Source organism: Leptodactylus fuscus, chromosome 11 (assembly GCF_031893055.1).
Source record: "Leptodactylus fuscus isolate aLepFus1 chromosome 11, aLepFus1.hap2, whole genome shotgun sequence".
NCBI lineage: Eukaryota > Metazoa > Chordata > Amphibia > Anura > Leptodactylidae > Leptodactylus > Leptodactylus fuscus.
This window is the reverse complement of record NC_134275.1, coordinates 30399947-30413507: the sequence shown is the minus strand read 5'-3', so window position 1 is coordinate 30413507 and position 13561 is coordinate 30399947. Positions and strand designations below refer to the sequence as shown.

General features: G+C 42.7%; 1 protein-coding gene across 1 annotated transcript in view; it reads left to right on the top strand.

Annotated features, from left to right (window-relative positions):
• The window catches only part of RABGAP1 (RAB GTPase activating protein 1), a 116658-nt gene that overhangs the window by 92828 nt on the left and 10269 nt on the right, over window positions 1-13561 (top strand). Inside the window, exons 20-23 of the mRNA XM_075260175.1 lie at window positions 1065-1157; window positions 3423-3533; window positions 4568-4672; window positions 9292-9375. Coding sequence (XP_075116276.1) covers window positions 1065-1157; window positions 3423-3533; window positions 4568-4672; window positions 9292-9375 — 393 coding nt within the window. The remainder of the gene's footprint in view (window positions 1-1064; window positions 1158-3422; window positions 3534-4567; window positions 4673-9291; window positions 9376-13561) is intronic.

The window sequence follows — 13561 nt, the reverse complement described above, 5'->3', positions numbered from 1 at the left end:
TCTCCGTTTTGCAGATTTCTGTTTCCTGCACAAAACTGAGCAGGAGACGGAAACTTGCAGGACTCTTTCATACCCATTCATTTGAATGGGTTTGAAAGATGTCTGGCTGTGAGCAGCGGTGAGCGTTTTATGCTCTCCGCCGCGAAACCGTTTTTTTTTTTTAAATCGGACACAGAGTCGGACATGCAGTACTCTGTGTCCAATTTTTTTTAAAAAACGCTCACCGCCGGACCCGGTCTGACAGCTTTCAATCTTCTGCATGCAGAAGACAGAAAGCTGAGAACGGACTACGGGCGCTAGTGTGAACCTAGCGTAACTTATTGTAATTGTGCCTGTGCTCATAATGAGGTGACTGCTGCAAAGTCATCTATACAAGAGGAAGTGTCTGACTATTATTATGATTAGTGGTCAGACTAAAACCATACCTCCTAACCGTCCCAGAATCTGCAGGACAGTCCCGGATTGTGGGTTGTGTCCCGCAGTCCCAGTCGGCGAGAGGTATGTCCTGGATTCAACTAATCTGTGTCCGGAGGAGGTCTGCACATGATCGCTGAGGCCAGTCAGCAGCCTAAGGAAAGGAACTGGGTTGTCACTCGCATACATCACCTGTCACGTCCCGTTCCTTTCCTTAGGCCACTGATTGGCCTCAGCAATCACGTAAGGGAAAATTCCGCCAAAACAAGACCCCGGAGCAGCAGGACCGGACCACGATGGGATACACCAGAGCACTGGGCACAGGTGAATATGGGTTTTTGTGGGGTGTGGGGGGTTATCTTCCCCTGCACCTTGCAAAATAAAGTTATCCTGAACAAACCCTTCAATGGTATGATATGCCATAGGTAGAGTTCCCACATATTGATAGTGTGGGTGTCCCCCGATTACCACTAGCTGCGAAAACTACTACATCCAGGCAGATTTGTAATAGAGAGTTGGCCCGCTCCTGGCTACAAATGGAAGTTACAGGAACAGCTTGTGTTTGGTTACTGGTCTGCGGCGTCTTTCCATATGATTAATGTAATGTATAAAAATATTACATTCAAATTATTCTATATTTTCCATTTTAGATTAGTCAGAAAAAGCTCAAAAAATACGAGCGCGAGTATCACATGATGAGAGAGCAACAAGCACAGCAGGAAGACCCAGTGGAAAGATTTGAGGTGAGTAATACAAGCTATATACTCTATGTTCATTCTCTTTTGGTTGTAAATTTTTCAGATTGAACCTCATATTATACTAAACCTGACTCTGCACCTTCTCTAGTTGTCAGCTGAACAGCAGCAATTCCTCTCAGCCACCCGTTACATGTGCATTCTTGGGTCAGCCAAGCCTACATATGTTGTGAATGGGGAGAAAGTATTGAGCTTCTACCGGTCTCTGACTTAACCCTGAGAAAGAAAGGGTTGGGCTAGTAACATTTATCATGCTCGCGCCATCTTTCCTTTCACAACACCTGGGAAAATCTGAGCCCTAACCACACTGTTAGCCTATGCAGCCGAAATAAGCAGGATTGATCAACAGTATTGTAATGTTCATTGGTACCTAAACAGTTAAAGACGTTTTCCAACTCATAAGAGATCATAAGATACAATAAGAGATCATTAGGTGGATTAGGTCTTTTACGGGGCAATGGAGCCTATACAAACGCTGTGACCACATCACACTGTTTTATAGCAGCCATGCAATGTTATTTCAGCTTTGTCCTATAGAAGTCCTGTAGAGATTAAAACTCTATGGTGAGTACTGCGGCCTTCTCAGAGAAAGCCAAGCCCAGCTCTGTGCTTGGTAATTCAGCTCAGCCCCAATCACGTAAAAGGAATCTGTCAAGGCCATTTGGGAGACTAAACCATTCATAGGTTCTTGTGCCCCCAATAAAAATAAAAACCCTTTATACTCCCTGCATCAGTTCAGTTCTTAACTGAAGCTAGAAGAGTATATCTGAACTACAGTGCACGTGCCCCCTACCTTTGGCACTTGTGCACTGACATCGGGGTGTACATCCTTGGCCTCACTGAAGAACTAGGAGCACCAGAGAGGAGTCTGACCTCTAGGTAAGTATAAAAGTTTATTTATTTTTTTTTTAAATGCAGGCACAGATGGATTTAAAGGGGATGTCCGGGCTAAATGGAAATCCCTACACAAATCTAAACACCCTATGTCTACTTTCTAAATAACAAAATTAATCACAAATGTACATTAACCCATTTTCTCATTATCCGGTGGCAATCCGTTTCCCCATTTCTGGAAATGGATCGTCACTACTACTCCCTGCCCCCCACCATCCACTTTATCATACTTACCTTCCAGGCCTTTTCCTACTGGACGGCTCCTCCTTCTTTTCTGACTGCCGCTGCTTCTCCCAGTGCTGCACTACGCAGAACTGCCGATAATCCACCTCTACTGCGCAGCTCCCATGCATGGTAGAGGTTCATCGTCACACAGAACAGTGCTGGGAGAAGAGCGCACGTCTGCTGAATCCGCAAAGAAGGAGGGGCTGTCCTGCAGGGAGAAGCCTGGAAGAGAGGTAAGTATCAGAGTTGGGGGTTGGACTGAGTTGTAGGGAAGGGCTAGTAGTGGGCGAGATAGCTAGAGAGACAGGGAGGGGATGTATGGGAGAGAGGGAGGGAGGGAAGAAGCAGGGGTGTGAGGTGTAAGGGGTTAGTGTGGAAGTTACATAGCAGGAAGCTGAACCAGGTAAACAAATGCAGGAGCTCCCAGAGACACCCAGAAATCACTCAAAACACAGCTAAAGCTATATGGATGCATTTATTAACCCATTAATAGCACTAACAGATATTTTTTAAAAAAAATTTTGCCTGAAAACTCCTTTAAAAGAGGGAGATTTGGCACAATAAACCCTTGTTCTATAAGGACATGTGGGTGGGTATATATAGTAACTAGAATGGATTTTCCCTTATTGCAGTAATATAGGAAAGCCCCAAGCTCTATGGCTGACATATTGTATACCAGGCTACATTATCTAGAGCCTGGCACAGGAGTGGCTGCACATTTTCTCTTTACCAGTGAGACACTCGTACGGTTTAGCAAAAATCTATATATATTTCAGAATGTTATATGTAATTTATATCAAATGTGTAATTGTCTCTATTAATGTGTAGAAAGGAAGTAATTCCTGTACTGCTGTGACTACTAGGGGATAGTATGGTTCCTTAGGGTCTTTTTCCTTCTGTTACTGTTACATCTTTCACACGGCTGATCCTCCGTTAGTTAATGTCTACCATTATCATGCTGACAAGTTATACATTTGTTCAGGTTGGCTTCATCTCTAGTAGAGGTTGGTGAGATTTGGATTACTCATTTTACCCTGACAGGCTATGTATATAAGAAGAACATGGCATACAGAATATACCTGGACATGCACCCAAAGCAAATCTAAAAGCACGGTTTTATTTTTTCTTGTATAGCGTGAAAACAGACGACTTCAGGAGGCAAACATGAGGCTGGAGCAAGAGAATGACGACTTGGCTCATGAATTAGTTACCAGCAAGATCGCTCTGCGAAAAGACCTGGATAATGTAAGAAGAATATCTGTATAACTAACGAAATGTCACTGGGACTTACTGTTCAGTATAATAGGAAATGCGCATCCGAATTGTTGGTTTAATCCAGGGGGCAGGAACCTGAGATACTTCAGCTGCTGTGAAACTACAACTCCCAGCATGCTCCATAATATCACAACGGCTGCAGTGACGAAGCCTGCTGACCCCTGGTCTAATCATTTGTAACTTATTCATAGACCTGTACATAGTCCAGCATTTTCAAAGTTAATCTAAGTGCATTGGGGATTATGTTAGAGCTAGATCTACATGGGTACACATAGCACATCCAAACATCACAGGGAAGCACCTCCACAGCTATCTCTTAGCCGTAATGGTCATAGCCTGACCATTCTTGGAAGAATAGGGAATGGAAGGAATGTTTAGCATCTGATAACAGAAATTATCCAGAGATAGACATCAAGAAATACATACAGATCGGCCATTAACCTGGTAAATCACATCAATAAGATATAGAGCATATACCTGTCCTGTGGATAGATCATCAGAATGAAAACTCAATTTTGGGCTGGACAAACCCTTTAAGGTGTGAAATGTAAACAAGAGGGTTTCTATTTGGTAACAGTAAGCTTAAAAGTGGCAAATGGCAATTATTACGTGAAAATGGCGATTGGTGTGAGACTAGACAAGCGTTTTACAGTAGTCAGACACAGCAGCTACAGACATGTTCACACTTAGTGCTTTTAGGTAGCAGGAAAAGACTGATGCGTGTTCTTAATAAAAAAAAAAAAGTAGTACATTTTTTCATGTCTTTTTAACCCCTTGGCGTTATTCATTGTGTGACCACCCAGGGAACTTTTTCACATTTTCATCGTAGAAACTTACCAAGATAGGGCAGGAGGATTATTTAACAGCGCCCTTGATTCCCATTAAAAACAACGGGACTTGAATCCGAAAGGTTTATATGATTTTCCAGGTGGAATACTCGCCAAAATCCATGTCAAAAAAGTTTTGTGGACATATATAAATACAGAAATGGGGTTCTTTTACAGGCAGAGGAAAAGGCAGACGCCCTAAATAAAGAATTACTGATGACTAAGCAAAAACTAATCGACGCAGAAGAGGAAAAGAGGCGACTTGAAGAAGAGTCTGGTCAGGTAGGTGGACATAACACATAGGTGAGATACCTGTTCTGGTGCGCTTCCTCCGATTCTCAGACTGCTCCTTTAGAGGGCTATTCCTTTCTCAGTATTTATGGCTGTGTCCATAGGATGTGCCATAAACTCTTCATAGATGCCAGTGTCACCTCTGTCTCAAAACCAGCACTCTCTGTATTCCCAGAAGTGAATGGAGAGGATCTTATGTGTTTCGTGGTGAAACTTTTGTTGTTCCTACTTTATTTCTTGAGCCCTACTTCTGCTTTTAGCTGCAAAACAAACTGGTTTTTGAGAGACGTCTTGTCACAGGTTAATGTGTAACGTTACAAATATTCTGGTGCCAGCTCTCATGCTTTCATATCTGGACCAGATAAAGTGACTGAAGGGGGATCACAGAAGGCGTTGTGTTGTGTTGTCAGACGGCTTACTGTAAAAAATCGGACCTTATCAGGATTGTGCCTTTACAGACACTTAAGTCACAGAATATGGGATCAGTATCAGATCAGACAACAGGGTTCCCCAGTGATCATGAGGTCAGGAGGCCCAAAAGTTCCCTTGAAGCCTCTTTGTAAATGAGGTGTCAGTGCGCTACATGACCAGGGCTTCATTCACTTCAATTGGACTGCCTGAAATCGTAATCCTCTAATAGTTTCAACTACAATAGTGCTCTGGTGCTTCATTCACAAGTAGACATCAAGGAGACTTTTGGAGCCATACTACGAGTCTGACACATATACCCTAGTTTGTGGTTAGGGGATAAGTGTCTGTAATGGTACAACCCCTTTAAGCTTCTCCCACTGGTACATAATGGATGTGCATGAAGCACCAGCAGTTTCCACCACTTTTAATGAGGTCGGTATAAAGATTCTCTAGCACTGGTTGCTGAGCTGGAGATACCGGTAGTAACAAGAGGCGCAGAGCCACATACTATGTAGTTTAGGCCAGTTCACAAGCCTCCATACTCTCTTGAAGCTATTTAAAGGAAGACTCCATGTAAATACAGATACTTTAACCCCTTAAGGACCAGGCCATTTTTTGGTTTCGCATTTTCGTTTTTCCCTCCTCACATTTCAAGAGCCATAACTTTTTCATTTTTCAGTTCACAGAGTCACATGATAGCTTATTGTTTGCGGGACAAATTGTACTTTGTAATGGCACCATTCAATATGCTGTGCAATGTACTGGGAAGCTGGAAAAAAATTCAGAATGAGGCGCAATTGGAGAAAAAATGCATTTGCGCCATTTTCTTATGGGTTTAATTTTTACAGCATTCACTGTTTGGTACAAATGACATGTTACCTGTGTTCTACGTGTCAGTACAAACGCGGTGATACCAAATTTATATAGTATTTGAAATTTTTTGATACTTTTAAAAAAATGATAAACTTTGCAAAATAGAAAAAAAAATTTGTGTCATCATGTTCTAACACCTGTAACTTTTTCATATTTCCATGTATGGAGCTGGTTGTGGTGTCTTTTTATGCGGGACAAGATGACGTTTCTATTGATACCATTTGGGGAAAGATCCGATGGTTTGATCACTTTTTATTCAATTTTTTTATAGGAGGCAAAGTGTTGAAAAAAACGCTTTTTGGCTGTTTTTATTTTTTTTGCCGCTACGCCGTTCGCAGTACGGGATAAATGTTTTAATATTCTAATACTTCAGGCATTTTGGAGCGCAGGGATACCTAATATGTTTGTTTAATGTTCTTTAATTACTTTTATAGCTGATCTAGGGAAAGGGGGGTGATTTGAACTTTTATATTTTTTTTATTTTTTTAATACTTTTAAAAACTTTTTTTTTTCTTCTGTTACATTTATGATCAGACCCCTTAGGTACCTTGAAACCTAGGGAGTCTGATCGCTCATACTATTCACTGCAATACTACAGTACTGCAGTGAATAGCAGAATCCCAGCACTTGTATTAGACGATGCCTCTGGCCTCTGGCATCGTCTAATAGATCTAGTGCAGAGACAAGCCTGGAAGCCTTCAATAGGCTTACGGCTGTCATAGCAACCGATCACCGCCCTCTTGTGACGTTCAGGAGGGCGGCGATCGGCAAAACATGGCGGCGCCCATGCCGCCGGCGCCGTTTACACACTGCGGTCACGTTTGACCGCAGTGTGTAAAGGGTTAACAGCAGCGATCGGCTCGGGCACCGACCGCTGCTGTTAGTGGCAGGTCCTGGCTGTATTATACAGCCTGCATCTGCCGTGTATGGAGCGAGCTCAGCGTGTGAGCTCGCTCCATACATCCCCATGCGACCCATGACGTACAGTTACGTCAAGGGTCGCTAAGGGGTGTAGGGCCCAAGGAAGCGGACATAACACAGAAATATTCTTTAATCCTTGTGTCATGGATCAACTCCTCAGACCCCGCACTAGACATAAAGCATTTTATTCCTTCATTTAGACCAGAGTTATTTTCTGTTATGGAAAATATGGATTATTTTACAATTTTTAGGTTTCATAGGAAGTGGTTCCCTCTTTGTAGCTAAACCAGCGTCCACTCCCCTGGGAAGGCTTTCTACAGCATTTTGGAGGTGTCTGTGGGAATTTTAATTGAGGTCAAATACTGATGTTGAATAAGAGGGGCCTGGCTTCTGAGTTCATCTTCATACAAATTGATCCCAAAGGTATTTACTATGGTTGAGGTCAGGGCTGTCTGGCCCGTTAAGTTCTTCCACACCATTCTCCCGTAACCGTTTCTTTACGGACCTTGCTTTGTATACTGGAGCCCAGTGATTCTGGAACATTAAAGGGGTTGTTCAGGTTTATTTTTTATGGCCTATACTCAAGATAGCCCCCCATCAATCATATATTTATGGCCTGACACCAAGCCCTGGAATACTCATCTGTACGGAGCCACTTCTGGCACACGACCTGTAAACAATACCAGGCGGGAAACAGAACGCTCAGTTTACTTGTATAGAGGTTCAGGCCACATTTCAGCTTCCAGCCCTGTATTGTGTCTGGATGGGCAGCGGAAGCAGCTCCGTACAGTTCATATATTTATGGCCTATCCTGAACATAGGGCATAAAAAAAATAAGCCCAGAAAACCCCTTTAAGACTCCCCTTCACTAGAATTAAGGGACCTAGACTGACCCCTGAAAGATAACCCTTTATCATATGGTGGCTACGGGCTCATTCACATCTGCGCCCGGTCTCCATTATACAGGTTTGCCAGTTGCGGGCAGGAAACGGAAACCTGCAGGCATTTTTCAACCCATTCAAATGGGTTTGAAAAGTGCCCGGCAGTGAGCGCCGGTGAGCGGTTTGTGCTCTCCATGGCGAAACCGGTTTTTTTTTTTTTGTTTTTTTTTTTAACCAGACACAAAGTCGGACCAATATATTCTAAGAGAGAAAGAAATCATAAAATCCATATTCTCCACCAAACTTTAAGTTGCCACAATGCAGTTTGGCATTTGCCAAACCAGCCATTGTGTCACAAATGTTTGACTACATGGCTGGGCACTGGATATTATACACCTGACACCCCAGAATACTTCTCTCCTCATAGTGTATGTGTGTGATGTACATGCAGTAATTGTTATATCCTCAGATCTCCTGCAGACTGCCCAATAAAAGAATAAAAGTCTAGCATGTGCATGGTTGTCACTGTGTTTTTTAATGAATTGGCGCTATCCAGAACCGCCATTATCTAAGGTTTGTGTCATTCCCAATTTCAGGCTATATATTGACTTTTTCCATCATGTGGGTTACTATGCTAGATGAGATCAGGAGACTGAATGATTTTATTAATGGATTTCACTGAAACTAAATAAAATTGTGATTAAAGCTGAAGGTCTCTTATTGCCGTAATCACTATAACCTATTGATTTTGGCGCCAATACTACTCTAGTTTCCCTGCAGTCCTGATGGTGGGACATTGTGGGGAACAGTTCCTAGACTAACACTGGCTCCACTGGGTCAAAAGAATATCTATTACAAGAACAATACACAGAGGTCCCTCAGGGTCTTAATCCGATGGGGTAAGGAGGAATGGGGTGAAGCGCGCACAGACCGACCAGTAGATAAAAGATCTTCAAAATTTTATTAGTACCAAGCACAACGCGTTTCGGGCGGGCGGCCCTCTCTCAAGTGCACATACAACTGGCTTGCAGCCTCTCAGTACTGCCTCTGATATGTTTGAAGATCTTTGATCTACTGGTCGGGTCTGTGCGCTCTTCACCCCATTCCTCCTTACCCCATCAGTTTAAGACCCTGAGGGATCTCTGTGTATTGTTCTTGTAATATATATTCTTTTGACCTAGTGCAGCCAGTGTTAGTCTGGGAACCGATGCCCACAATGTCCCACCATCAGGACTGCAGGGAAACTAGAGTAGTATTGACGCCAAAAACAATAGGTTATAGTGATTATGGGGTTTGTAGGAGTGGGGCTGAAAGTTTGAACAAGATCAGACAATATCGCTGTGAGATGGTGAATCTGGTATAGAAAAAATAAAAATACAAGCCCATTACTTACCTGTATTAGATGCTGGATATGTTGCTTTAAATTGGCTTTTTCTTGCAGATTTATATGCAACAAAATAGCTATTTTTGTACAAGACATACAACCAGTATTGTAACCTAATCCTGTCCTGTATTGTTTTGCAGTTGAAAGAAATGTGTCGGAGAGAACTGGATAAGGCAGAATCTGAAATAAAGAAGAATAGCTCTATCATTGGAGATTACAAGCAGGTATAGTTCTTGTCAGTCTCTGCATGTTCTCATTTCGATGGTACATTGAAAGGGATAAGTATTGATGACCTATACTTAGGATAGGTCATTGATTTCAAACTGCTGGGGTTGACACCCAGCACCTCTGCTGATCAGACAAGTATTGTCACCTCTTCATTGAATAACAAGCCTAGCATTGTACATTCCCTAGTGGGTGTACTTGGTATTGCACACTTGAATGGGACAGCTGCAAAAAGGCCATATGACAGATCACAGTTTGTAAATGGTGGAGCAGCGCTCACTCGAACACCACAGCCTAAACATCTGTTCAGCGGTGAGATGAGTGTCAATGAGTGCCCGTGCATCCTTCTTATGAATGAGGCACCAGTGTGCTTGTCTGACCAGTTCTACATTCAGTACTACAGGGCTGCCGGGACTGCAACCTCCCCAGAAATGAATGGAAAGTCGGTCACACAAGTACTCTGGTGCCCTTATTCAGGAGAAGGTGGCATGAAGGACTTTCAGTCCCCTGGAGGATCCAGTGGTCGGACCCTCACTAATGTGACATTTACCCCTATCTTGTGGATAGGGAAACGTATTTGTAATGGGTCAACCCCTGTAAACATTGTGTATTTGTTTCTGTTGAATGTTATTGCTGTTATTTAGTTAATGCCGTTTTGTACTAAGAATGTAGTCTAAGGAACGTCTGTGTTGGCAATGGGGCTCCCAATCTAATTTCGCACCGAAGTAATTTAATGCAATGACCTATAAATGAAATTAATAATAAGGTAGGTGATATTTACCTTCCCGATCTCCTGCTCCAACACAGAGAATGTTGCCAAGCATCAGAATAAGAACAGCGGGAGGTCGGTGAGGTGGCTATGATTTGTTTCATTAGTTTACACCATTCTTAGGCCTGCTTCTAAGATTACAGACATATCATGGGATTATCGGGACACTTGCACTCTACAAGGGTCCTTGTCTTCAAGGGATTCAAAGACCTATAAAGTACCAACATAGATCTTAAAGGGGTATTCCCACGTCACATACTCCCCAGTCTTCACGGCTGTAAAATCTTCTTTCTTCCTGGTTTCTTGCATCATTTGGTGGGCGGGGTTTCACATGCAACCTACTGTTTAGCTCCACCCCCAAATTAGCATGTAGCTCCGCCCACCCATATTGGACTATGAAGTACAGGCAGCAGCAACTCCATTCTGTGTTACATACAGAGACTGCCTGCCTCTGCCATAATGAACACAATTGAATTAGCTAGCCTGATAACTGGGAGAACAGAAGAAATGAAAGCAGCTCCTCTCCCCTATCTGAGTGCAGGAAGCTAGGTCACGTGGTGTAGACACAGGAATAGCTAGATACACAGGCTCGCTCCCTGCACTTAGCCCCTCCTCCCTCCCCCCTGACAGCAGGCAGGTACATAACTTGACTCATGAGCAGCTAAGTCAGGTCTGTGGCCACAAAGAATTGAATAAAGTAAGATAATGGACAAACAAAGCAGTTTTGCTGAAGCAGTGTATTTAGGAAAAGTCTTACATCCACATTAACAAGCAGTATAGATAGGATCCTTGTGATGGGACAACCCCTTTAATGATGCTGGTGCTTACAGTGCAAGTGTACAACATTGTTAGATATGCCATCACAATCTGTGGCTTGGAGTATATTTCAAGTACTTGAACCCTTGGATCATCAGGGCCCCTGGCAGTACATCTTCAGATCATTCCTTACTTTTGTGGCTGGGTTATGGTAATGCGGCCTGAAGTTTACATTAGTTTAGTACGCCGAGTTTTGGCCTTTATTATTTATTCATGCTGTTGATATACAATACAGGATGAATATTAAAAGGATCTTCTGAGTGACATAAATATGAGATTTGTTGTGACATGTTATTAATAAAGAAAGTGTGCTGACCTCTAACAATGGGCAGAACTTGTAATTTCTTATAAACCTAAAGTAGTCTCTGTATTAAAGTGAATCTGTCTCCAGGTTTGTGCAGCAGCTGACAGGCACCCTGATGGCAGCGCTTTGTCACTTGCTTTTTATTTTGCAATAGTTTTCATAAAATCCCACTTTTTTAGATGCTGAGTACTGGAGACCTTGATACTCGTGAGCTGATTGACAGCTTCGTCTCTCTACTGGGTGTAGGGGAAAAGCTGTCAATCAGCGGTGGTGTATTGTGTGTGCTCTAGTGGCTAGTGTGAAATCTGAAACATTGCAGATTTTTTTTATCATCATAGTGGAAAAGAAAACAGAATTGCTGCTCTGCATCGATGTGTACATTGCAATAAATGTTGTAGAAGAGGATTGCATTATGTGCCTGTTTATGTTCTGAATTACAATTGGCCGGTATACTTTCACGGCGGTTCTCTACGGACTCCAGCTGCGCTCCCACCAATACGTATTGTGACTATTTTCTACCAGGCTAATTAGCAATATGGAGACGTCTTCTGGGAGAAAGGAAGTCATGCATGGGAGGATGATCTTCACTAGCTCTCAGCACCATTAAAAAAAATAATTTAAGAGCAAGCCTAGGGTTTCTTATGGATGTCAGTGCTGCAGTAAGGTTACAGTATCTCTCCAGCAGATGGCCCTTGGACACACAAAAAAACCCTGCACGGTCCAGCACTGCTCAATCCTTCTAAAAGATGGCTGGTTAAGATGAACAAGGTGGTGTAAGGGAGAATGACTCCTAGTGTATATGTAATATATGTATGGCAAATCTGTGCCTATGTAAGTCACTCCCATTCTATATACTGTGGGGAGGTTAGCTTGGTCGAAGCAGTGGTGCAGACCCAAACAGTCAAGATAGGGACACAAAATGTGCAGCAAACTGGTTTATATACAAAAAAAAAACCCAGGAAAATAAATAAACTTTACGTCAGGCACAGGAAAAACAAAAATAAGATCCAGCCTTAACTTCAGACAGAAAGGAAAACCAATAAAACCTATTAATGTAACCCCAAATATTAAAAAAAAAAAAGACTCAAATGATTCCCACAAACCTAATATAGCAAACTCCAAACAAAAAAGACAGGAACCAAGAAATAAAATACATAAATAAATTGTATTAATTAACCACAAATAATAAACATAAAATAGCACATGGAGACAAACGGGGGAGGGGCCACTAACTAGTAGCGGACACCGCAACCCCCCAAGAGACTAGTAGCCAGGGAATCCCCCCAATAGGAATCAAGAGTCACAGAATGTAGGAGTACAAGATATACTGTATATATAGTCTAATGATCAAAAACTGACCCAATATAAGAGTACAAGATATGTATACAATGTCAAATGACCCAATATGCATACACTGGTGTAACAGTCAAATAGTAACAATCACATGATATATAACTCCAGTATATACAATAAGAATCAGCCATTTAGCAGTACATACCTACAGACATGGTTAAAGCAAAATAACCCATATTAGGGGGACCACTCCAGCCACCGTCAATGGGATGAAATGCTCAACTGCCTAGGAAACCAAATCCTGCTTGGCTGATCGCTAACTAAGGGCGGGTTCACACCTGCGTCCGGTCTCCGATTTGCAGGTTTTCGTCTTCTGCCCGAGAAACTTGACAGGAGATGGAAATCCGGCAGTCAGTTTTCAAACCGCCTGTGAGTGTCTTGTGCCTCTCTGCGGCGAAACCATTTTTTATTTTTTTAAACTGGACAAAAAGTCAAACATGCAGGACTTTGTGTCCAGTTAAAAAAACAAACAAACGGTTTTGCCACAGAGGGGCACAAGACGCTCACGGGCGCTCACTTTGCAAACCCATTTAAGTGAATGGGTTTGAAAACTGACTGCCGGATTTCCATCCTTTGTCCAGTTTCTCGGGCAGAAGACTGAAACCCGCAAAGCAGAGACCGGGCGCAGGTGTGAACCCGCCCTAACAGAAATTCCTATCTGTACATGTGGCTTACTACCAGCCACATGAATAAAACAAAAATAACACAGGGTCTCTCACCAGGTACTCAGTGTGTTAGAACAGAACAAGCCACATTCCCTTCGGTTCCCCAGGTTCGGCTCCGGACTACAGGAACTGCAGCCTTTTTCTAACCCAGTAATGAGCCCCAGGACCCAAACCTGGGCTGCTGCTCATTCACATATATGTCAGGAATCTGGGGGAGATATACCGTCACTCCAGCACTCTGTCTGTCACCGTCTCACAATACGCGTTGAGTCACTAGT